This window comes from Rhynchophorus ferrugineus, unplaced genomic scaffold (assembly GCF_030347505.1).
Source record: "Rhynchophorus ferrugineus isolate W39M unplaced genomic scaffold, kcgeb_rfMv2 rfM7, whole genome shotgun sequence".
Classification (NCBI taxonomy): domain Eukaryota; kingdom Metazoa; phylum Arthropoda; class Insecta; order Coleoptera; family Curculionidae; genus Rhynchophorus; species Rhynchophorus ferrugineus.
The window spans coordinates 34,922,800-34,947,396 of record NW_027472586.1 but is presented as its reverse complement, the minus strand read 5'-3'; the positions used below and the strand labels follow the sequence as shown (position 1 = coordinate 34,947,396).

Here is a 24,597-nt window from a genome sequence, read left to right as displayed (position 1 = left end):
TATATTTTAGAATAGTATTTGTGTTTGATTATTTTATTTATATTAGAATGTTGTTATATATCCAAGCTAAAATAAACCAAAATACGTAAAATGCCAACGCTAAATGTGGTAACATTGCACCGTTGTCGTCATAAATTGAGATGATGTAGGATCACTGCTTTGGATAGGCTATATATCATGGCCGACCAAATAAAAAAAATATTTAATTGGTTATTTAATTTATTAACTGGTTAATTAAGGATATAAGAAATAATTTTTATATTTATATCCATATAAATTTTCCATTCACTGTTACTGTATTCATTACTTTGAAAATATTGACTAATATATAATAATTTTAAATAATATAATACAAATATTGAATCACCAAGGTGCCAGAAGCCAGTGTAATCAGTTGTAGGGTCTTCTGTCACGACGATAATCATCTTCATAACGTGGATTGTAACTTGGGTTATGTGTTGGATCAGCCCCTCGTGCTCTAAAAACAAAAGGAAGTTATAAAATAACTTACTACACTCTATTCAAAGTTGCTGTAAACATACGTCATCAATATGTTTAATGTATTGCCCTGTCGTCGCAATTTGTAAATTCGTTTTAGCATCAGACAATATTTTCCTTCTCATTTTATTCTAATAAAAAATAGATACAATGCTGTCCGATACGTTCGAACACGTAAACGAACCAGCCTGTCAAAATTGCCCGGTTGTCAAACATATGCAAAATTCTTCAAAACAATAGTGATAAGAGATTATAAATCGGCAAACGATGTCTTAGCGCTTTGCTTGTTTAGATACATTTCAGATCTCTGATTAAAAATTCCGATGCCAGACAGAACAAATTGCCTCATACGTATCAGTGTATATAAATGAGACATGGATATTTGAGAATGGGGCCAATATATCTAAAGGTCACTCATGGTAAAATGATAATAATGTTAAGACAACTAAAGTTGATGGAAAAAGGTAAACGTTGGAATAATAATTGATTAGGTTTTATTAGTCATAACATTTATTAATAATTCATTGTAGATATATTGTGCTTCATGCTGAAAACGTGAAAGGTTAATAGCACCTTCGGTTTGGATGACCTTGATCGGACACAATGAAGAAGAAATTGACAAATGATGGAATCGTGAACAAACGTTCAATAGATTGGAAATGAACAGCTTAGGAATTCACTTGAGTGAAACTTTCTGAATATGGGATTATGATTCAATGCATATTATTTTCAAGACAGGGTGATGAGAGCGAAAACAACTAAAGGTGTGTATCTAAATAATATATCATAATTGTAAGAAATTGTATTCTAACAGTGTGAAAGATTTATGTCCATTTGATATGTGTGTAATTGTTCAGAATATACATTAGTATTTAATTAAAATGTGCGATTAATGAAAAAATACCAACTGTTTTGTAGATATATATACCCACAATGGTTTATAGGTTAGTTATAAACTCTTACCACTATTGATTTTAAGAATTTCGTATACGTCTGACAATCGGACGATTTTGACAGGCACGTTCTTTTACGTTCGAACTAATCAGACAACATTGTGTCTCTTTTTAACTAGAACCAGATGAGAAGGAAAATATTGTCTGATTCTGAAACTAATTTACAAATTGCGACAGGCAATACATAAACATCTTGATGACGTATGTAAAAAAACTCTGAAAAGGCTATATGTATATTTAATAACATTTTTGTGTCAGTATCTTGTTTAAACTAGAATTTTATTATATATCAAAGTCAAACTGAATTAAAACTCGGAGTTGATACGGCAACATTGCGAAGTTTTGACGTCATAAATTTAGATGACGTATGTATATTACGTACGATTTCTTCTTTCTTATAAATGATTGATATTGCAAAAATATTGACTATGGTACTTGGTTTTTTAAAACATTTATAAGGTTTAAATATTAAGCTTGAGTCCACTAATTGTTATGTCCACTAAGGAATGAAGGTCACCTAAAGTGCAAAGCAAAGGAAAATTTTCAACTAACAGTAGCACGATCTAAAGATGATAATTGTTCTAGAGGTTTCTAGGCTTCTCGGTTCAGAATAACATCATTACGATGTCCAATGTATTGCGTATCGCCATTTGTAAGTTCGTTTCAAAATCAGACAATATGTTATATTCCTTTTCATTTTATTCCTGTTAATAGAGATAAAATTCTGTCTGATATGTTCGAACAAATAATTGTTTATGTGCTTTGCTTGTTTTCATAAATTTCAAATTGCCGATTATTCTTACTCTTATTCTTACTCTTATTAAGAGCCATCGTCCTTTAAGAATATATTATGCTAGTATTTTTTCAAATTATAAACTAAAATATAAACTTAACAAGTACATTTCAGACATATTTTGGAAAGGAGTGACATCTTGAAACAGTAATGATATAACTGCTGTCTAAAGAATAACATAAGTAAGTGATTCTTTTCTAAAATTACTATATTTAATTAGTTCTATTTTACATTTTCGCCCAAAAATGTGATAGTCTTTTCGGAAAGTAGCTAAAAACAAATTGTTGAGTTTAGTGTAGTTAACGGGTGGTTATATTTACATGTTGATATGTTTGATACATTTTAAAATGTTTGCATTGTACTATGTAATTATTTAATTGAGATTATTATTAAACATTTTTTCTCTCACCAGTTGCGAAATAGGTTTTCCATATTATTTGACAAGTTTTATGCTACCAAAGGTACGAATGAATTTAATTCCATTCAATTCAATAAAAAATAGAAAAACAATATGTTTTAAGATACTATTTTATATTTATGACTCATTTTTGATAATTGCCATTTGCAAGAGAGAAATCCAGGGTAAATATTATTTCAGATTTCAAAATAAGATTCTTGGAGCAAAAATATAAATATTTTAATTTTTCATGTTTTTTGTTAACGTTTTTATATAATCATATGTATTATTATTAACCATTAATAGATAATAAGCGCATATTTATCATTCAAAGACATATTTGTAGTAATAATTAAATTACAAGGAAATGAAAAGGGTTATTTTCTCGAAACCAAAACCTTTATTTTTCCCATTATCGCTCAAATTTGTTGGCCCGATCCGTGAACGCTGAACCTGAACCTAAGTAACGCGTATACGTATTACGACTTTGAACCCATTTTAAACATGTTTAGCACGAACGTTCGCCGAATTCAGTTCTGCTCATCCGCATTTTCAATTTTCCCTCAAATTCGAAATGCTCAGGTTTGTACCCATCATGACACATGACTTACTGAATAAAGGGTATGGGATTTATTTAGATAATTTCTATACGTGAATTCATTTGGCTGAACTCTTGTGTCAAAACATTACAGATATTGTTGGAACAATGAGGATAAACAGAGTTGGAATCCCCAGTGAAATAAACAGAAACAAAAAATTACAGAAAATTGAACACATAATAAGATTCAGAGACAAACTTACGCTTATCAAATGGATAGATAAAAATACATGTTGATGTTAAGTTCATAATGACGGAAAGAAAGAAAGAAAGAAGGCAAGAAAAACCAAATGTCCTACAATACGTCAAGAATATGGGAGGCGTAGATTTGGGAGATGTAACTCCATCTCCCAAATCAATCTGGCCTATAATTTGTTGATAGAGTGTATAGAGAAATATAGGTAGATAACAATATAGTGTAAACCCACCCAAAAACATCAACAAGCAGCTCTGCACCTAAAGCATTACGCTTAGTTGAAAGGCACTTTCTAGAACACATTTGAACACATATCTGAAAAGTAATATAGTGAAAAGTGAAAAACCAAATCGAGAAAATGTCGACTTGGGTCGAAAAAAAGTGTTAGGAAAGAATCTACATAATAGTATCCGGAATGTAAGGTAGCACTACGTATCAACAGTTCTTTTAAAAAATACCACACGGAAATATTTATTTATATATATTTTATTTTTTTAAACTTAATATTTCTATTTAATTTGTGTACTTTGGCTTATTGTTCTGTAATTGTTAAATTTTTAATATTTTTAATTTAATCTTTTTTATTGTTTATATATGTGTTCTCTTTATAATTGTTTGTAAACTATTTTCTTTGTGATTTTTGTGAAATTTGAATAGACTATATAACGTACTGACCCGTCCTAGTGAAGGAGCTCGCGCCTCTTATATGCTCCATAATAATAAAAAAATAATAATAAAAAGGAAATTTCCCGGTTAACAGTTTAAAGTTAACTTACTCGTAGGAACTGTGCTCTCTGTATCTGGGTGGCCAATCTCGTTCTTCTTCATATGGCGGGGGATAGTCGTTATTGCGTGAGGGATGATAATAGCCAGTGGGACGGTCGTCATAAGAATGTCGATAGTTTGCAGAGCGAGCGTGGTAATCCGAGGTCCGATAACGATCCGGCTGAGGGCAGTAATCCCTAGATGTTGGACCGTGGTCTGGATAATAACAGTAACGCTGATCATAAACAGGCGGAAGATGAGGGGGAGGAGAAGGATTTCTATAAGCTTGCCGGTACTCCGGATATGCCGGACCGAGGTTATCCCTGGATCTCGAAGAAGATAGACGAATTGGCGAAGGAGTTCTTTCACGATGGGTAGATTGACGATTGTGTTGACTTTCACGATATCTTCCACGATTATCCCCGGTATTCCATCCACGGTTGTCTCTAGCATTATCTTCACGGTTGCCTTCAGTATTACCTCCACGGTTGCCTCGAGAATTACCTCCACGGTTGCCTTCAGCATTACCTCCACGGTTGCTTCCAGCATTAGCTCCACGGTTGCCTCCAGCATTACCTCCACGGTTTCCTCCAGCATTACCTCCACGGTTGCTTCCAGCATTACCTCCACGGTTGCCTCCAGCATTACCTCCACGGTTGCCTCCAGCATTACCTCCACGGTTGCCTCCAGCTTTACCTCCACGGTTGCCTCCAGTACTATTAGGTCTGGTAGTTGGGTTAAGCGTCAAGGAATGCGTGTATTCCGTGCTGGCATGCTCTTTTTTCCTGGCCGTCTTTTGCGAATTGTACATCGTTTTGATATATTCGCCGTTCAGTGGTAGATTGAACAACTCGGACATGGTTTGCGAGATGATTTGCGGGGTGATAGGATCCTGCCTGCCCAACCTTTCCTGCTCTTTAGCGGCATCGTCAAATATCTTCTTCTGCTCGTTGTGCTCCCTCAGTAACGTTTGCAATGCTCTTAACCTGGGCTTGTCACAGTTTCGTCCCAGAGACTGCTCCCTACAAAAAAAATTTACTTTCCAATGTATCGTTAAGTTAATAGATGTGTCATTTTATATATACAGACAATAGACAAAATAACGTGAACGCCACGCGATATATAGCCAATAAAACAACCAATGCACGTCACAGATGACGTCGAATATACTGCCAAATTCAGTTTGTAAAAACGTAAAATTCATTTTAAACTCGGACCGGATGTTTCTTCCTCATTTTAATAATCGTCATTATTCTAGTTAATCATAAAGAGAAAAAACCCTATACCCACACACCAGTTTGGGTTTATTAACAAGCATTCAACAAATGACCAGGTCCACAGAATAACAGATTTTATTGAAAAAGCCAACGAAAGTAAAAAGTATGCTCAGATTTATTCTTAGATGTAGTACAAGTCTTCTATAAGGTTTGGCATGAAGGCCTCGTTCATAAACTACAGAAAATGTTACCAAAGCAACACACCGAGATATTAAAATCGTACATTACAACCAGAATGTTTAGAGTTAAACAAGAAGAAGCTTACTCTAGAATAAAAGAAGCTAAAGCAGGTGTACCACAAAGAAGTGTGCTGGGGCCAATGCTTTATCTACTCTACACTTGTGATATACTACAAATGGAGAATATTACGATGGCTACATTTGCTGATGATACTGCGATTATAGCTGTCGGAGACAATTGTGAAGAATTCTAATGAAAATTATAACATACAAGTGACAATATAAATCATTGGACACAAGCTTGGAAAATAAAAATTAATGATAGTATCTGTGCCTGTGCAGTTCATCTACAATCAGACCATACAAGCACCAATAACATTAAATAATACTATCATTCCATATAAGATATTCCAAATAAGAAATTTTCGTCGAATGAAGAGGTGATCGCCGAAATTATTTTGAGGCAATGGACAAATGGTACTACAAAAATGGTAACGAAAAGTTGGAGGGTCGCTATATTCAGTGTGTCACTATTGAAGGGAATTATGTTGAATAAAAAAACTAAGTTTTCCAAAAAATTGTGTTTACTATGGTAGGCCGGAGACTTTTCAATTGATCTGTTATCATTTTTAAATTAGTCCTCTTACTCAATTATGCGAGAAACGCGATTGATTTAATATATTGTGTCCGGATTTCGAGATTTCGAGATCACTAGTTAAAGTTGATAACTAAAAGAATATTCAGACCTACCTAGTGACCAAGTACTCAATGTATTCCGCATAGGCATCGGTGAAAGCGGCAATAGCGTTTCTTTCCAAGAAATGAGCAAATTTGGCATTGGCTTTGGTGATGGTTTCCATTTCGGCATCATATAGGCGTTTCGTTTCTCTTGAATCCTGAATCAGCTGTCTGATTCTCCGTATGGCATCTTCTCGACTCTTGATGGTTGTTGAAATGGTTTTATCTTCTTTCCTCTCTTCCACTTTCTTAGTGAAATAATACACGTGCATATGCACTCTGTAGCTACAACCGCACTTTTTGCAAGTCTGGCCCCCCTGCATTGCAGCACAAGACATCAGTTCGGGCGCACCCATCACTTCACCCTTGACGTTTTGTAGGTAACAGGGTTCGTGACATCGCGTTTTATAGTGGTATTCATTGCGAGAATCGATCTAAAACAAAACAAACAATATATGAATTTGTAGACAATTGGGTGTATTGGCGTCATAGAGTATATATAAAGGTTTTACTTAAATAGGCAAAACAGAAGAAAAGTTTTGGGTGATCCAACCAATGCTGGCTCTGAGACCACTTTTTTAGTTGGTTCATTTGAATTTCCCTACAATGACATTTGGTTGGCTAATTTCCATAAACCGATTGTTTGTTTCTATGGTTTGTTTATGACGTCATTTTTGTGTGTCTGATACTGACTGTGACCAGCAGTTTTATGCCTTAATTATAATCACTATGATAGCATCACTTTTATCTGGTACGTATACAATTATTTATATAGGGCATTTGTTGTATTGATATATATTGTTATTTAGAGGAATACAACAGGAAAAATCACGAAAATATTACCCATACTTTAAAATCAAAATATCTTTTTTATGACACCTTTATTAGATACGCTTAGTACAATTTTAATTTATAATTAATTTATTACTACTCTTCCTATGTACTTGGATTAATTAACAAGTAAGACGAGTGCGAGGAAATACATCATTATGTATTCCTCAATTATAAAATTATAATTATTTATTAATTATTAACTTATAGCTATAGTTTACACTAAATGTATACACTTTATATAAGTTCGTATGGTTTTATTCAATTTCTTGACATCCTGCACGCTGTCCAGCAGTTGTATCACTTCCACGTCACTATGATTTAGTAATCTTCTTTCGTGTTTCAACGCGAAATCTTGGATAACTTCGCAAATCCATTTGATTTCCAGGTCATCGTGCAGTTCTTCATTGGTTACATAGCGATAGGCATTGGTAATCAATCGAAGAACCTTGTTTTGACAGCGCTGTATGACTAGTTGATTTGAATTTTTAATGCAACCCCATATTTGCACCCCATAGGTCCAAATTGGCTTTATAATTGTATTATAGATCAACCTCTTTCATTTTAGATCAAGTTGGGAGTATCTTCCGACTAACCAGTATAGTTGTTTTATTTTGTTTCTAATGTGTTTTGCTTTTTGTCTAACGTGATGCTTCCAATTTAATCTACCGTCAAGATGGATTCCAAGGTATTTAGCTGATTCTGCTTGAGGAATCGGGCATCCATTGAGTGATATAATTAAGTTTTTATTATTTCGCCTCAATGGAAAAATTTTCGCCTCAAAATTAACGTGGACAGATTTGGAGCTATTAAGTTGAATTTTTCAACCTTTCGTCCATTTGTAAATTTTGTTGACTGCCACTTGCACTTTTTCTATTGCCCTAGGCAGAGATATATCTTTTGCCATAATAACTGTGTCCTCAGCAAAGGTTTCAAGAAGTGTTTCTTTTGTTGTTGGAATGTCAGCAGTGTAGAGCAGATACAGGAGAGGTCCTAAGACGCTACCTTGTGAAACTCCAGCCGAGATATTTTTAAATGTCGATATTTTTAAACACCATTTCGTGCGATACTCTAAATTTTCTTCCGAATAAATATGACTCCAGCAATTGACAATGGTTACGCGGTAACAATTTGCTCATCTTACAGATTAATCCCAAATGCAAAACCCGATCAAAAGCTTGTGAGACATCCAGGAATATTGCAGGGCAGTATTTCTTTTCCTCAAATGCTCTTTCAATAGCCGCAGTTACTCTGTGCACTTGATCGATTGTTGAATGGTTATTTCGAAAACCAAACTGGAAATCTGATATTGTTACCAAATGTTTAACACGTTTAAATATCAGTTTCTCAAATAGCTTTGATATTGCAGGTAGTAGCGAAATAAGCTTGTAAGATTCGACTTGTTCTGCAAGTTTGTCAGGTTTTTTGAGCATAATTATTTGTGCAACTTTAGAGCATTCCGGGACATGCTTCAGACTTAAACAGGAATTAAATAAATATGTCAACATGATGATTGCTTTTCGTGGCAGTTCTTTCAATAATCCAGGTGAAATGTCATCTATACCAGGTGCCTTTTTAGGATTGAGGTTATCAATTTCAGTGGCAACTTCCAGTGGAGAAATTAGATTTAGATCTACATCGGGTTAATAAACTGAAGATGTATCCATGGTAGATTATATATCATTAGGTCGAAATATGTTAGCTAATTATTGTGCGAACAATTCAGTTTTTTCATTGTCGCGTCGAACCCATTCATTTCGATAATTTTTAATTGGCGGTACTCGAATAATTGGTCTTTTAAATCTTCAAGTTGCTTTCCATAGCGAATAATCTTTGTCAGCTTGTGGGCTTAATTGACTTAAATAATTTTGAAAGCAATTCTGTTTATATTCTTTGATCTTTTTTTTCGTCTGATTACTAATTCTGTTAAACGTAGTTTTGTCAGCAGCATTTCTGGTTCTGTACCATACTCTTCTAGCTTTTCGCCTTTCTTTTATCAATTCTTTAATTTCGAGGGGGTAAAGTACTTCATATTCTAATTTCTCTCCTGCTATTGGGGTAGCATCTTTTGCAGCTGACCGAATAATTTGTTCAGTTATATGTTTGCTCAAGATCATCTATAGTTTTAAGTCTTACTTTTAAACTGATTAGTTCCTACAGTCTAGTAAATAATTTATGTTTGTGTGCATATATTAAAAATATATACGTATATATATATATATATATATTTTTAATATATATATATATATATATATATATATATATATATATATATATATGTATATGTATATGTATATATATATATATATATATATTTTTAATATATATATATTTATTGTATATATATATATATACATATATATATATATATATATATATATATATATATATATATATATATATATATATATATATATATATATATATATATATATATATATATATATATTTATATGTATATATAATATATGAATATGTATATATTTATTCATTACCTACTTATATTTTAGCTTTTTGATATTTTATAATATTGGTATTTATATAGAATTCTATTTCAATAAATTTTGGAATTTTGGTTAGGAAAATTACATTTGGGTTTTATTACAAATTTAATCAGTCAGTAGAATGTGACGTTAGAAGTTGGCCACGTAATGCATATGAAATTTTCAACTAATGAAACGCTTTCCTAATAAAATGCTTTTTTACAGGTGCCTGTAATGGTCATTTAAACTAACCAATAAAATGTAGCGAAATGACGTTGTCAGCGCCGTCCTGTTGAAACCACGAAAAACAGTTCTGAAATTATTTGTATTAAATTAATACTCTATGTATTACTCTATTGTTGGCGTGGGCTATATGGTTAGTTTATTGGTTATTGTTCCATTGGTTTCTTGAAAAACGGATTTATACCGAGTCGTTTATGTAAAATATATGATTTGTGTCGATACAAGAGCCAGTGTAGAAAAGAGGAAGTAGAATTAGTAGAGGGCGCCGTAACTTGTATGGAGTCTGTATAAAATATCGGGGATCTAAATAAAGTTTCTCTTTTGTTCCAAGGCCATAAGGTGTTTTAATTCTGTCTCGTCCTGAATCATAGGTCATTCGTAAGAGGTTATGGGACCAGATATCTCAGTATCAATGAGAAGAAGTAGTAGGCCGACGACGGATAGTACAGGGGAATAGAACTTAAAAGTAAAAGGTAGACAGCTCTCGGATGATTAGTTTGTAAATTATAGCATTTTGAGTGAAGCAACTTTTGTTATTGTGAAAAGAATGGAATTTCGCTTGTTGATAAAATATTGCTTTTTGATGGGAAAAAATACAGTTGAAGCAAAAACTTTGCTTAATGCTGAGTTTCCGGACACTGCCTCAGGAAAATCAACCATCAAATATTGGTATGCTAAGTTTAGGCGTGGTGAAATGAGCACCGAAGACGGTGAACGCGGTGGACGCCCAAAAGAGGTTGTTACCGACGAAAATATAAAAAAAATCCACAATATGATTTTGAATTATCGTAAATGAAAATTGAATGAAATAGAAAACACTCTAAATATAGGAACTGAACATGTACATCATATAATTCACCAATATTTGGGTATGAGAAGACTCTGCGCAAAGTGGTTGCCACGCGAACTTACTTTTGACCAAAAGCAACGACGAGTTGATGATTCGGAGCAGTGTATGAACATGATCAAGCGTAATAAACCCGAGCTTTTGCGTCAATATGTGACAAAGGATAAAACATGGCTCCATCATTTCAGTCATCCGAGACAGCTGGTAAGGTTATGGCGTCTGTATTTTGGGATACGCATGGAATAATTTTCATTGACTACCTTGAAAAAGGAAGGACCATCAACAGCGACTATTTAATAGCGTTATTGGGCCGTTTGAAGGACGAAATCGACGAAAAACGGCCGCATTTGAAGAAAAAGAAAGTGCTGCCTCACTAAGACAATGCACCGTGTCAAAAATCCATGAATTGGGTTTCGTATTGCTTCATCATTCGCCATATTCCCCAAATCTAGCCCCCAGCAACTATTTCCTGTTCTCAGATCTCAAGATAATGCTCGCTGGGAATAAATTTTCGTCGAATGAAGAGGCGATTGACGAAACTGAGCAAACTGAAAAATTTTACTACAAAAATGGTATTGAAAAGTTGGAGGCAATTATGTTGAATAAAAAAAACGAATTTTGCCAAATTAAATTGTTTTACTATGTTAGCCCAGGGACTTTTCAATTGACCTGTTACTTAAATTTAAATAATTATAAAGACAAATTGTAAGTTTGTTGGGAACGACTAGTAACAATGTAATAAATAATAAACAAAAACTGTATGTGGAAAAATGTCAAAATCAGCGAATTTAGTAATGAGAACTTGCCTGGTATACGTCGCAACATTTAATATCAGCACAAACGGTAGTTGGCTGATTCAGCTTGGTCACTTCCAGTTTGATGGTAGGAATGTAGAGTTTTCGCTTTAAATCTTGAACACTGCCACTTTGGATGCTCAAATCTTGTTCGTGGCGCTCCAACACCCTGATATTGTCCTGAACTAACTCAGCAATATCGGCCATAGGTTTGCTGAGTTGATAAATAACTCGCCTGGCTTCATTTACCGCAGATGTGATTCCTACATGGTGAGGTTTCAGCTTAGTGATATAGTCGAACAATCTGAAATATAACCTGGTGAGTAAACTATACATTCGATCGTCTAGAAAGTGCTTGCATGGACCCTGATTATTTTTTTTTACATTAAAAAACCTTTTATTGAGAACAATTAACACAGTATATATTATCCATCCAAAATAACAGTGAAGTCACGTCATCACGAATTCGAATATATTTTCTAATTCAGTACTTATAAATTCGTTTTAAAATCAAACAGCATTTTTCCTTCTCATTTTATTCTAGTTAAGAAGAGATACTACTAAAATGAAACCAAATCAGGCTATAAAATTCGCCTACTTGTCAAATCTCCCTAATAACACATGGACTGAAAAGTCCCGGACATAAAAAAAGAAAATACGTTTTTTTTTTCCAAAATTGGCTTTATCCATCAACGCAATCTCCATCAAGAGCCACACAATCATTCTAGCCAATTCCTCCAACATTTCAATACCGCTTTTGTAGAACGATTTATTTTTTGCGTCAAACTATCGTCTTGACTCCGGAGTGAAGTGATGAATCCATGTTTCAGTCATTGTCACATATCGCCGCAAAAATTCCTGTTTGGTACTTTTAAACATGGCTAAACCCTGCTCAGAATCATCAATAGGTGCTTGTTTGTAATGAACGGTGAGCAAACGCGGCACCTACTTTGAATACAGCTTTCTCATAGTCACTTGCTCATGCAATATAAAACCAACACATTCTTTAGATATCTTTACGATGTTGGCTAACTTACGCAACTTCCCTTTTCGATCATTCAACATGATTTTGCGGATTTTTTTCAAATGTTTTCTCAAGTTATCATCTCACTTGGACGTCTACTGCGTTCTGCATCATGGGTGCCTCTATGACCACGTCTAAACCAACGTTTATAACATATGTTATTTTCCAAAGTAAGTTTAGTTATAATAATTAGAGTTTGTATACCGACAAACATCGCTTAAGGTTTCATTTCTAATCAGTAACCTCAAATAGGCACGAGATAACGGGGGCCCCTTCTTGACAGTAAAATTGAATTGTTGAGGTTTTTATTGGGAATATTCTTAGCGTGTTGCAGCTGCACTGGATAATAGTATGGGCACTAACATATATGGTAACTGAAATCTCTCCAAAAAATAATAATATAAACAATATAATTTTGGACTTACCGAAAAGAAGGTATCTACATAACTTTATGTTAACTCTACTCAAGATTAAATTTATAAAATGTAAAAACGGCGAGTAATTTTTTTAATATAAACATAATTGAATACAATTATTTCAGAGATAACTCTCATTACTTGGAAGTATGCAGAGAAAATTTAGGAATATGCAGCTCTTTGAGGGATATAAGTCATTACTTCAAACACAGTTAGGAAACAAAGGCTTTAAATAGTATAAAGCTAATCCACGAATAGGTCCAACGCAACTTTACAGATATAAATATTTTTAAATGGAACATTGATATTTGTATCTATAGCAGCATAACCCACCTAATAAAACAAACGAAAATAATTGAGCGAGAAGCAATAAAGAGAAGGCTGACATTTTCTTAAAACACTTAAAAATGTTTTTAAACCTTTCCAGTCTTAGCTACATAAAGATGAGCAAAATAAAATTACTAATTTTCTAGATTCGCCATTTCAAATGGATTTACCGCACGAGAAATTAACGGTCAAAAAAGTTAAACAAACAATAATGACAGAGATTAATATTAAAAAAACTCCTGATTATGACTTAATTACTGGCAAAATTTTAAAAGAACTATGAGAAAAGGGCATAAAACTATTAACATTTATATTTAATGCTATGCTACGAATTAATTACTTCCTTAGTATCTGGAAAGTAACTAAAATATTAATGATTCTTAAACCAGGAAAAATACCAGAAGATGTGACATCCTACCGACCTATAAGTTTATTACCGATAATCTCGAAAGTTTTCGAGAAATTATACATAAAAAAGCTAAACTATATAATAGAAAAAAGAAAAATTATTCCAGAAAATAAGTTTGGCTTTCGCAATAAGCATGGGACTATAGAACAAGTGCAAAGTATGGCATACGGGCTTGCAGGTTAAACTAAAGAAACATCTCCCTCATCCGGACTATCAGTTACTAAAATCGTATTTCACTGATAGACATTTTATTGTAAATCAAGGCGATGAACATACCGAATTAAATCCCATATATTCAGAAGTTCCGCAAAGTAGTGTACTGGGTCCAGTACTGTATCTTCGGTATATGGCTAATCTGCCCACCACAAAAATAACTACTCTGGCAACATATGCAGACGATACAGCAATCTTAGCATCCCTTGAAGATCCAGTCACAGCATCAATAAACCTACAAACCCACCTGGAGCAAATACAATTATGGTTGAAGACATTGCGCATTAAAGCCAATGAAACAAGATCAACGCATATAACGTTTACCCTGCGTAGAAGAACATGTCTACCAGTGAATATCAATCATCGTCAACTCCCCCAAGCAGAGCCTGTTAAATATCTTGGTATGCACTTAGATCGACGCCTAACGTGGAAGAAACACTTACTCTCTAAACGGAAACAACTGGGACTAAAATTATATAAAATGTATTGGCTCATCGGGCGAAAATCCAAGTTATCATTAGATAACAAGGTATTTTTGTATGAGTCTATACTCAAGCCCATTTGGGTATATGGAATCCAACTATGGGGTACCGCTAGCAAATCTAATATATCCAGCATTCAACGGTTCCAAAATAAGGTGTTGTGTGCCATTGTTGATGCTCCGTACTATATTTCAAATAAAGTGATACAACGCGATCTTCGTCTAGAACCTATAACGAGTGTAATTCAACGTGTTTGTGTGAAGTACTTCGAAAGAGTGTCAGTGTATCCTAATGTGCTCGCTAATCAGCTAAATATGCGACGTGATAGTGAAGTGCGTAGACTAAAACGTTTAACACCACCTGATCTGATTACTGGACATATGCAGACTTTAGAATAAGCTTTAGAATAAGACTAATTAATAAGGATAATATTTTATACAAAAGATTGCTTAATGAATTGATTTTCTACATGCCATGTATATATAATATAGACATAAGAAATACTTATTGCCAATAGGGCAGATTGTGGACTCACGAAGAGTAATAAAAAAAGGAACATTAGGTCACCCTAGCAAGAGACTACTAAAAAGAGTGTAATGATAACAAATATATACATAGATATATATGGTGGGGCAAACGTACTGCTACCATTTTGTTTGCGCACCATCTTGGTTATGTGGCGTTTAGCTCAGTTTCGCTTTAACTATTGCGTTATGTAGACGTCCAATTTTATTATCGATACATATGCGCCCCAAGAACGAGCAGAAATAGTGACAATATAATCGTCCCATTATTGTCACTCAGCAGAAAAAATATATTAATCGTCCAGTGGTCCGTCAAACCACAATCTATCGTTTACATGCGAATTTTCGACAGTACGGTACGACAGTAGACAGGACTCGCTTTGGAAGACAACGGACGTCTCGTAATGCTGAAAATGTGGCTCTGGTGGTCGATAGTGTTGCAGAGTCTCCAGAAACATCAACTCGGAGATGTGGTTCCCAGTTACACATTTATGCATGTAGCTTAAGGCGAATTTTGAAAATTATGGTGTAATCATGCGGGAAACATCCCTATTTTTCCCTATTTTTTTGAAAATAAGGTGTTGCGGTTATTGTTACTGTTGAATGGTACCAAGATAAGATTCTAAATTTTCTTGTGCCTGAAATGGAAGGGCAAGGACTAGAGGACATGTGATTTCAGCAAGATGGGGCCACAGCACACACAGCCCGTTCAACAATTCAATTATTGCATGACGTTTTTCCAGGAAGACTAATTTCGCGAATTGGCGATTTAGCATAGCCAGTCAGATCTCCGGATTTAACAGCACCAGACATTTTCTTATTGGGTTTTTTAAAATCGCTTTTCCACAAAGATATAATTTTGCGAAGTGGCGATTTAGCGTGGCCAACCAGATCTCCAGCTTTCATAGCACCACACTTTTTTTTATGGGATTTTTTAAAATCAAAAGTGTATGTGAATAAGCTCCAAACGATTTACCATCTTAAAGACAATATTCGTCACGAAATTAAAGAAATTTAGCCTCGCATGTTGCAGTATGTAACGAAAGATACCTTAAAAAAGTGAAAGTTGCATAGCGAATCACGGACACCGTTTAGCCGATAAAATTTTTCAATCATAACGAAAGAAAAATGATGTATAAAACAAATAAACTTTTTATGAAAACCAAACTTACTTATCTTTTCTTTGAGCAAAGTTATAGGCAATCAAAATGTTAGCGGGACTTTTGCCCCACGTTATACGAGGAGAAAATAAATACCAAGCGTTTTGCAGATATGGCAAAGACATTAAGGAAACCGTGATTAAATTTAATTTTCTTGAAGATGATGATGTATATGCGTCATCAAGTTGTTGAATGGAATGCCGCAATTTGTAAATTCGTTTTAGAATCAGACAATATTTTTCTTCTCATTTTATTCTAGTTAAAAAAAACACACAATGCTGTCTGATCAGTTCGAACACGTAAACGAATGGGCCTGTCAAAGTCGTCCAGCAATAGTTATAAGAGGTTATAACTCTAACTTATAAACTTTTGTGGCTGTATAATTAACTGTAGCTTTTAGATGTACTATAATGTTAAAATAATCTAAAAATGTTTGATAAAATGTTTGTTCAATTATTTTATTTAGATTAGAATTTTGTTGTATTACGAAGCCAAACTGACCGATGCGGCAACATTGCGATGATTTGACGTCACAAATTTCGCATGACGCATATAGAAATAAATTTCGAATAGACTATATGAAACATTTTGCCGTCATAAATTGAGATAACGCGAGTTCACCGCAGCTTTGGATAGACTATATATAGCTAAACATAATATTATCCTACTTCCAGCACTCCTCGGTAGCTTTCGACCAGCTCCTGATGGCGTCACTTCTAACTTCCGCTTTCAATTGAACACCTTGTTTGACCGCCGCCAGATAACGGAAGGCTTCGTTGTCAAAACAGAACTTATTGTCGTCCAATTTAAGCTTGGCGTGGGCGGGTTTCGCTGAAATCTCGTCAGCCATCCTCTTCAGTAAATTGATGGTTTCGCCCGGGGTGTATTGCTCCGCCTTGCAACTGGTGAAGATAAATATGAAGTTCTTACAGGCGTCCGCGTGTAGACGGGTCATAATCTGCGACACGCAGTACTGGAAGTACACCGTGGCGCGCGTAAGTTGCGGTTTACACAAGTAGCAGATGGCGTGCAACTCGTGAATGCCGCTGATGTAGTTCAGTATGTTATCGCAGTTCAAATTATCCTGTTCTATACCTCGGGTGTCACCCATTCCCGGCGTGTCGATGAGTCGTATATGATACTCGTTGTTCTTAACGTTGAAGCAATAAGTGCGAACGTCCTGCGTGGCCGATTCGCCGACCTCAAAGATTTCGTTCGTATCTTCAGTATCGCCTACTTTTATCATTCGCAAATCGCCATTCTTATCCGTCATGCTGAATACGCTAGGTATCAGAACGAGGAGATCTTTACGTTCCGCCACCTTGAAATCTCCATGAGTCAGATAGTTGACAAGGGAATTGATGAACGTCGACTTTCCCACGCCAGTCTCGCCCAATAAGAGAATATTTATCGGTTTCTTTTTGGATTCTTCCGTATTCGTCTTTAGGTTTCCGAGCAGGTCTATAAGATCTCTAACCCCATCAGATCCCGGCCCTTTACTATTCATCTTGTCTACCTAAAAATAAAAACATCGTTAAAATTTAACCAAACAATTGGTGTTGAGTTGTTAAAGAGAGAAAACTATGTTAAAAAAACAAAGGTGTGGAACACTGCATGTTAAATTTAATATGCTTTTGTCCCATACGCAGTTTCAACTGCTGAAATCATGCCTCACAGACACACATTTGATTATCAAACAGGGTGACGAATACACTGACCTACACCCAATATATTCCGCAGGGCTATTTATATATATATATATATATATATATATATATATATATATATATATATATGTATATATACATTGCCTTGTCGTACCTGTCGTACCAAAACAGTATTTTTGTCGAATAAAATGAAAATGTCTAAAATCAGCAGTTGGATTCTTCTCCAATAAAGTGTGTGTGGTTAGAATAATGTGAACATTTGAAAGATCAGAAAATTCGTGCTGACACTGTAGAAATGAGGAATAATAGTAAATTAAATAAGAATTACTCTAGTGATATAAGTGGTGACAGTTACAAAGTAGTCGGTGGACAATCTTCTTCAAAAATGGTAACCCTACTGTGTCGGGATAGCAGCTGGTAACCTTTCCCATTTGTTGCTTCTAGTGCACGTAAGTTGTGACGTTAATCATGCTGTCAGAATTTGATCCCTTCAAGAATTTGATAACTAACTATTTTATGGGGAATGGTATGGATATGCAATTAATCTAATGAACGAATTAGGGGCAAGTGATAACATTATGTTTGTTAAGGCTAGTCAATCCCACAAAGGCCGAGACATGTCTATCACAGCAGCAACTCTACGAAATGGAGACCATGTCCATCCATGTCTGCTAATGATTATGGAAAATTTCACATGATCCATTTGTCACAACGATCTCATTAACCCACTGTTATTAATTGCTGACATTGCCTTAAATTCAACTCTTAAAGGTATAAAATAAGACCAAGGAAGATACTATTTGAATTTGTGTATCTTGATGAATCTCGAATATTTCAAAATGGTTCATTGTGGCACTGTTGGCAATACAGTAATAAAAAGGTGTAAAGACAATAAAAATTGATGGAAAAAGCAAAAAAGTTACAATAGCATTCGATTAGGTTTTGTTGGTCATTATTGGTGGATGAGAAGGATATTCCATAAAAAATTGCTTGGACATGTGGAAGGAAGCATTGTCAACCATAACACCTTCGGTTTGGATGAACTCGATAATACATACAGTGGAAGTAATTGATAAATCGTGAACATGTTTAGGACATATTAGCAATTAACAGTTTAGTGATTGAATTGGACAGTAAATCGGAATGTGCAATGCTGGAAATTCCTGAGACAAAGTGATGAGAGTAGAAACAACTAAAAGTATGCATATAATTAATTGAATATAACTATAGAAAATATAACTATAGGGCGTGAAAGATTTGTGTGCACAGATATGATTGTAATTGTTCAAAATTAAACATAAGCATTAGGTTAGAACGTATGAGAAGAGAATGAATACTAACTATTTTGTAGATATGGTAAATGCATTAGACATAATTCAGTGATTAATTTTATGAAGAATGGTGTACAAAGAGAAAGATTTAAAAAGACATTTCAAAATAAATAGTCTTCCACTTATATATTTTACTGTATTCTGTATTTGGTCGAGATATATTTAAGGTAATATAAAATGTTCCATATTCAATAGTTTATTAAACTTTGTATATTTAAAAGCATAAGTTTTGTGTTAAATCAGTTATACTACGTTTCAATGGGTTGGGAACTATCGACTACAATTGACTATCGACTGTTTCAGTCGCTATTTTTGGTTTAACTGATTTTACTACTTTTTACTAGTGACTGTTTTCAGTGGCTATTTTCGGTCCGACTGATTTTGTTACTATTTGCTATCAACTGTTTCAGTCGTACTTTTAGTTACTATTTCTGGCTCTGTCGTCTTAGCCGTGACCTTGACAAAAATTTACCCAATTTATGCTTACATAGATTTATATGTAATATATGTAGTTTTATGAATTTTTTGGTAGTTTGCTTGTAAATAACAATATATTGTATATTAATATTATAGCATTTTGGTGCGATATTTTTCAAAATTGTTAATGTAATAGGGTAAAAAGATTAAAATTGGGAATGATAAATAAGATAATATTTCAACTGCTTTTATGGCAATAATAGGTAATATTTGGATTACTTACTACTAAGTACAATAAAACATTTGTGGGGTATTAATCCATTCCATAGAAAAATTCCATTCCTTTTCACAGTTCCACAGAACATTCAAATATAAAAGTAGTTCTACTTAGTTTAAACTTAAATTATGAGTTGCATGTTATTTATAATTATTATAATAGTATCCAGTAATTATTTTTTTCTTTTCTTTTTTAAAGTTAGTTTGTGAAGGAATTTATACATCTCTGTCTCGCTTATACTAACGTCGAAAAATATAACCCCTTATAAAATTGACTACCCCTAGTCTTCCGTCCTTTCCTCTCTCAAAATTTATAGAGGAAAGGATTCGTACATCTTCATCTGACATCACAGGCTAAACAGAAAAAACAGTCGACCCGCTCTAGTTTCTTGACTGTTTCGACTGTTTTCAGTCGATAGTTCTATTTAAATAAAATGAATTTTTAAACTTTCATTGCATTTTTTATTTTTACTATTTTTATTAGTGCTATTATTATTAAAAAAATATTTTAAATTTCCCGCTACTCATATTGTCAGTCGCGCCCTTTGGTAGCAGATGAATGCTAAACCTGTTCACAGGTAATATATGGGAGAAATGTATCTCAGAAATGCGTAATGCCTCTGTATATTCGTTGGCGCAATCTACTTGCCGCAAGCCGAAATGCTAAAAGTCGACGTTGCCAAATTTACAGCTGGGCTATTTGCTTTATGGATGTATTTTATTTTAGAAAAATAATATATTTAACAAGACCTTCTGACATTAACTTTTATATTTTATTTAAAAAAAATAATAATTATAGAAAAGATACGTTTTTTTAATATTTAGTACAATATATAGTCATGCACTTAGATTTGGCAACGCTGCATGGTATTGCAAACCAAGCATTTCTCAAAAGAAATGGTGATCTACCGTATTACATTGATTAAACTTTGGGCATTTAATTGTTTAACTATTAAAGCATTTGATTTGGTATTTTTAAAGTTATATTGTGATGTTTCTTTTTACTTAAAAAGAAGGCCTTTTAGTTTAACATTTCAGCGTTTTAACAGGATCGCAAATATGGAGAGTCAAAGGTAGGTTTAGTTTCAGTTGTTACAAATAGGATACATTAATTAAATGATATACTTAGTAGCAAGAGGAAGAAAGATTTCACAATGAGCTTGCTGCACAACTAAAGCCGATAACAAGTCTTTGAAAGTTGGAAGCCACAGAACGGTGAAGAAAAGAAATATTGCTTAAAGAATTTCTTAGAAAACAAGAATTTTAAGTAGGGTACGATAAGTCAAGAAGAGTTACAGGCAAAAAATTAATTTGAGTCAATATTGAATAGAATCAGACTCAATATTGAAGCAAATGCAAGTAGCTAATATGAATCCCAGAATAATATTCGACAATTGAATTTTGCCCAGTTTATAGGCTTTGCAGAAGTACAGGAAAATATTGCATATCATTATTTCGAAAAAGGCAGCTATTTAGAAAGTTATTGTACTTTTTACAGCTGTATGATTTGTTGATAGGGAAAAGTAATCTGCCAAAATATCAAAGAAGAGAAAAGCAGACCCAAGCAGAAGTAAAAGAAAATAGTTGAAAGGTTTATATACTAAAATGAAACAAAATATTAACATCATTGAGTTTTTAGGTACTTGAGTCCTTGATTTCATTAATTATGGTGGTGTTTTTTAGACGGTTAGCTCTTTTTCCATGAAATATATTAAACTTGCCTTTATTTGGAAAATTTTTCTATTGCAACTTTTATTGTATTGTAATTAATTAGTAATTAGTGTGAGAAGTATAAAGGCCTGTATCTTCAAGAAAGTTGTTATAAAATTTATTTTATATATAATACCTTTGTAGTATTGTATATTCAAATATGTGGTAATTTAGTAAATAATTTATGGCATAGTTAAGGTTCATTGTTTTATATCCTCTAAATTATTTAAAAATTAATATTAAATTTTAAAATATATAAATGAATATAATACAAACATTTAGTATTATGCTGTATTTTTCTTTTTACTTCATCTAAAATGTTTCGTAAAGTAATATCATGTTCTTACTGTTTTTTAAGTCGTTTTTACTATATATATATATATATATATATATATATATATATATATATATATATATATATATATATATATATATATATATATATATATATATATATATATATGTATATATATATATATGTATATATATATATATATATATATCTTAACATAAAACTTATGAACATTTCCCTTTATTTTAATAACTAATACAGGGTATATTTTACGCTTCAAAGGCTAACAGTATGCCGACACTACCCTACTCATGAAGTCCCGAGCAATACTGAAAATATTCAAAAATTTCTAACACTGGAAACGCCAGCGCAGTATAGTCAATCTACCGGACCAAGATGATTTTTAATGTATCCTGCGTATAACGAGAGATTACTGTATATCAATACTACCCAAACAGTTTATTTTATAATTTTAATTATACCTTTTCGCTAAAAGCAATCTAATCAATAGCAACACTTTGAAACAACAAGGAGAAAGATACGTCGTTATATCGGGTATGTATGACCTTGATCGTTTATAGGTTACTTATCTTATCGTCTTAACATGTATGTATTATGTTTCGTAGCTTTATCATTTCGCATACAACCTAAATAATAAATAGTTCCCTAACAAACCATAAACCTTAGTTGTAAATTATATTTTAAATGATATCATTTAATAAAAATATTTATTTAAAATGAACAATAAAACGGCATGAACTACTGTGTAAAACTAGACCAATTACATTATACATCTTTCTATTAGCTTAAAGTATTTAACTTACCGTTGTTTGTAAACCTTTCGATGGATCTTTTATCACATTTACCGCAAAATAATATTAAACACTCCACACAGTTGTGTAATTATATTTAGAAAATGTATACCGACCTTGTAACCAGCCCAGCGAGTAACACAATGAAGCTATCAAGTGTATTTAAGTAATTTATCTTAAATTGTTGTTCGGGGAATAACTGAGGTCGATCCCACTGTCAAAGATAGTAATGGGAACAAAAGTATTGAATCGTTCGATAGAGGAATGACGAAATATATCGAATAAATGGATATATCGATATTTTTTATAAATTCTTTAGTGCGTACCAGGGATTACGAAAAAATATCGATATTTTTTGACGAATATATCGATAATTTTGTAAGCCCATATTTTTCGATATTTATTCAAAAGAATTAAATATATTTCTTCCATAAGGTGGGGCAAAAGTCCCGCTAAAATTTTGATTGCTCGTCATCTTTGTTATGTGACGTTTAGTTCAGTTTCCCCTTAACCATTGTGTTGTTTAGACGTTCGAGTTTTATTATAGAGACGACTTGAATACAGTAATGCAATTCTAAGGCTGTTTGGTGAAATTGAAAATCTTTCGTCTAAATTGATAATAAGCGATGATAAGATAATAAGCGAGCTTCCCAGTGGCCAAATCAATAAAAATAACAGTAGGTTTTGGGGAACACAGAATCTTCAATTAAGTCATAAAACATTATTTCAGCTACTAAAAACAACTGTATGGTGTGGTATTCATACCGGAAACATTATTGGTCCCTATTTTTCTTAAATGACGAAGGTGTTGCAGTTCATGTTATTGCTGAACGGTAACAATTTTTTGTGCTTGAAATGGAAGAGCAAGGATTAGAGGTTTCAGCAATATGGGGCTACAGCACACACAGCTCGTTGAACAATTCAATTATTGAATGGCGCTTTTCCACAAAGATATAATTTTGCGAAGTGGCGATTTAGCGTGGCCAACCAGATCTCCAGCTTTCATAGCACCACACTTTTTCTTATGGGATTTTTTAAAATCAAAAGTTTATGTGAATAAGCTCCAAACGATTCAACATCTTAAAGACAATATTCGTCACGAAACTGAAGAAATTCAACTTCAGACGTTGCAGGATGTCATGAAAAATGCCTTAAAAATAGCCAAAAGTTGCATAGCCAATCGCGGTCACCATTTAGCCGACATAATTTTTCAATCATATAACCAAATAAACTTTATATGAGAAACAAACTTAGTTATCTTTGGTTTTTGAGCAAAGTTTTATGTAATCAATATGGTATCGGAACTTTTGCTCCACCTGTTATAACCCTTTTAAATTGGTACTTAATTAACATGCAATGCGTAGAAGAGAAAGAGCCAGAAACCACTTTCGGTGGCGTTTTTGTATGTTTCTAGTTAGTCATAGTTCATAACTACACATAAGTAACTTTAGCCACTTTGACGTTAGTTTCTAGTTTATAAAATAGTTATGATTTATATTTAGAGTTGTAACCATAAAACTATTATTTTTGATTTACCATAATTGCAAAATTATTTTGAATATACAACGATTCGATGAAATAATAAAATAAAATAGAATAACTAAATAAGTAGAGGACAATGAATAGAGAATAACAAATTGAAAATGATAAATAGAAAATAATAAATAAACAATAACAAATATATCATAAAAAATAGAACATAATAAAGAGATATTTAATAAATAACAGATGATAATTAAAGGAGAAATCTGAAAAACTCTATGAGCAAACTAGCCATTTCATGAAACTCAACTTGGGCGGCACGAAACACTGTCAAATAAACCGAATACAAAGAACATAGCGACTCTGGCCGTCGCGTCTTTAGAAATGAACAGTTATGAAGTTCTTACATCCCTACGACGTGCTAAGATATCACATGTGGCAAATACAGCCCCCGAAGAAACAT

At 33.3% G+C, this 24,597-nt stretch overlaps 1 protein-coding gene across 2 annotated transcripts; it reads right to left on the bottom strand.

Moving 5' to 3' along the window:
- Nucleotides 1-201: 201 nt before the first annotated feature.
- Nucleotides 202-22,860, bottom strand: LOC143200245 (uncharacterized). 2 transcript variants are annotated; one of them, XM_076410661.1, is made up of 6 exons: nucleotides 22,769-22,860; nucleotides 16,816-17,663; nucleotides 11,605-11,896; nucleotides 6,407-6,828; nucleotides 4,212-5,222; nucleotides 202-478 (listed from the first exon to the last, which is right to left on the bottom strand). In XM_076410661.1, the coding sequence occupies exons 2-6, from the start codon at nucleotides 17,652-17,654 to the stop codon at nucleotides 391-393; spliced, it is 2,652 nt and encodes an 883-aa protein (XP_076266776.1). In that variant the 5' UTR covers nucleotides 17,655-17,663; nucleotides 22,769-22,860; the 3' UTR covers nucleotides 202-390. The 2 variants fall into 2 exon arrangements, with proteins under 2 accessions (XP_076266776.1, XP_076266775.1); XM_076410660.1 differs by having other exon boundaries at nucleotides 22,665-22,849.
- Nucleotides 22,861-24,597: the final 1,737 nt, after the last annotated feature.